A 2500-nucleotide genomic window follows, 5' to 3' on the forward strand; every position below is an offset into this window, starting at 1 on the left:
CATTAGAGCCTGTCTGGCAAAGCTGGATAGATGATTCATAACCACTTGTAACAAGGGCACATTTGATAATATTTCACAAATTTGTTTTACTGCTGGAGTTCTCATAAAAAAACAGTTGAAGAATTTTCTGCACAACACATTACATCATGGACTCATAAAGCATTGCAGTACCCTTTTCTGATGACAGGATAGAAGGACAGGTTGAATTGCCCCTTTGCTTTACACATACATGTAGTATAATGGTCTCATAAACTATTACAACACCCTAACGTAGATGCTCTAGGCTGTAGGTTTTTATTGCAGCAATCACAGACAGACGTATCGAGAGGTATGGAGATTATTATGTGCATTATGCACATAATGGTTTTATAAACCATTACTTCAGTCTAATGTCAGTATTCAATAGGCCACGAGTTTTACCATTCTGAACATGGAGAGGTAAACTAGACAGTAAATGACAAGCTTTTGCTGAAGCGCATACTGATCTCATTAATCCTTATTTTATTGCAAAGGTCATATTCTTTTTTTATTTCTTTAAGCAGTATAATTAGTCCAAGCCCCTTCATGATTGTATAGACAAATGCACCAATGCAGACTGCAAACTAACAGATATGCAAGTACGCATGCGCTCACTCACACCGCCCTGTTGGTTTCATTCGTCAATAGTCCCCCACATCATGTCCATGTTTAAGGCTGTGTTATGCAGAGCTGGCCTGCCTCCACATAATGTCATAGTGAGGCCTTCATAATGAAAAACTTCCACTGTTGGAATCATTGCAGGTTGAACCAGTTCCAAACAGAGCTTCCAACTAAGCTAACGTTGCCTAGAAACCACAACAACAGCGAAAATACGAGGCAAATGGGACAATTTAGGCTCAATATTAAGTTTTATGGCTAGAGTAGGGGTTGCTAACCCTCTAAATTGCAGGCCACTAATTATGCTGACATTATGCATCTATGAAGTCATAGACGAGTAACCATTGCTATTGCTATTGTCATTTTAAGAACAATAAAGCCCTTGAATTTGAACAGGACCTTCAGGGCTGTGGGATCTTTCTTCATTGGCTCAAATTCAAAATCCCCAAAAGAGGGGGAAATTCCACTTAGACTCACCCATATCACAGTTAGGTCCGGTCATCCCTGCCTCACACTCGCTGCAGTCAGGTCCGGTGAAACCAGGGCGACACACACACTTGCCCTTGACGCAGCGGCCCTTGTTGCTGCAGTTGTTGGGACAAGCTTTGGCCGAGCAGTCCGCACTGGTGAAACCCACATCGCACACACATTTCCCATTGACACACCTTCCACGATTGTTACAGTTGCCTGGGCAGCTTTGCTCTGAGCAGTCCGGTCCAGTGAATCCAGGATTGCACACGCACTGTCCGTTAACACAGCGGCCTTTGTTGTTACAGTTACCGGGACAGGAGTCCTCCGAGCAGTCGGCACCGGTGTAACCGGAGTCACACACGCATTTCCCATTTACACACCGTCCCCGGTTTTTGCAGTTCCCGGGGCAGGCCCTTTCAGTGCAGTCAGGTCCCGTGAAGCCAGACTTGCAAACACATTGTCCGTTTACACACCGGCCACGGTTGTTACAGTTCCCAGGACAGGCCTTGTCGGAGCACGTTGGACCAGTGAAACCGGAGTCACAGACACATTTCCCATTCACGCACCTGCCTCGGTCGTTGCAGTTGTCGGGGCAAGCACTTTGCGAGCAGTCGGGACCGGTGAATCCGGGGTCGCACACACACTGCCCGTTCACACACCTGCCCTTGTCGTTGCAGTTCCCAGGGCAGTTGGACTGGCTGCAGTCCGGCCCACTGAATCCTGGGAAGCAGACGCACTTCCCGTCAACACAGCGACCCTGATCACTGCACTCGTTGGGACACTCATCTATCCCCGGCTTAATGGAACAACCAGCACCTGGAGGAGGATAGAGAGATGGAGGCAGGGCGGGAAAGAAATAGAGAGAGAGATAAAGGGGCAAAGGAGGCGATGAGAGGGAGAGAAAGAGATAGGAATAGATTTTAAGGCATGTTATTTCAATCATATCAGTTGAAACAGGACATGTAGTCGTTATCTCTGCCAGGCTGAAGGGGCCTCCAGAGTACTTTCACTTCTGCTTTTGGGGGCGGCACTCATGTGAAAAGATTTACCGCATGTTGTAGAAACCCAGCCGCAGCTTCCTAACTGCTGCAACTCGCGATTTAGATTTGTTGTTTTGTTTTTTTAGCATTTGGATATTGCCAACATTGCACATACAGTATTGGATGCCTGTCCGCCCTGGAAGGCATTCCCCTCTTTTGTGATCCTTCCCAAAGTTTATTTATTTTTCTTTCCTCTCAATGTTTTTTCCCCCGCCCGATTGAAGGTCTAAGGGCGCGCTCCCACCGCACTTTTATTTTACCTCTATAGGGCGGAATCTGCCAATGCTTTGTCAATGCAAATGCGTGGATTCGTGGTCTTGAGGATTTTTTCCAAGAATCCACGCATTTGCATT

At 46.6% G+C, this 2500-nt stretch overlaps 1 protein-coding gene across 2 annotated transcripts in view; it reads right to left on the bottom strand.

The window, feature by feature from the left end:
- Positions 1 to 2500, bottom strand: part of LOC311061319 (tenascin-like) — a 42904-nt gene that overhangs the window by 30319 nt on the left and 10085 nt on the right. For both annotated transcript variants that reach the window (XM_084079917.1, XM_084079916.1), the window contains exon 6: positions 1114 to 1923. In XM_084079917.1, coding sequence (XP_083936043.1) covers positions 1114 to 1923 — 810 coding nt within the window. The remainder of the gene's footprint in view (positions 1 to 1113; positions 1924 to 2500) is intronic.

Source organism: Gymnoscopelus microlampas, assembly GCF_963454915.1.
Source record: "Gymnoscopelus microlampas genome assembly, chromosome: 15".
NCBI lineage: Eukaryota > Metazoa > Chordata > Actinopteri > Myctophiformes > Myctophidae > Gymnoscopelus > Gymnoscopelus microlampas.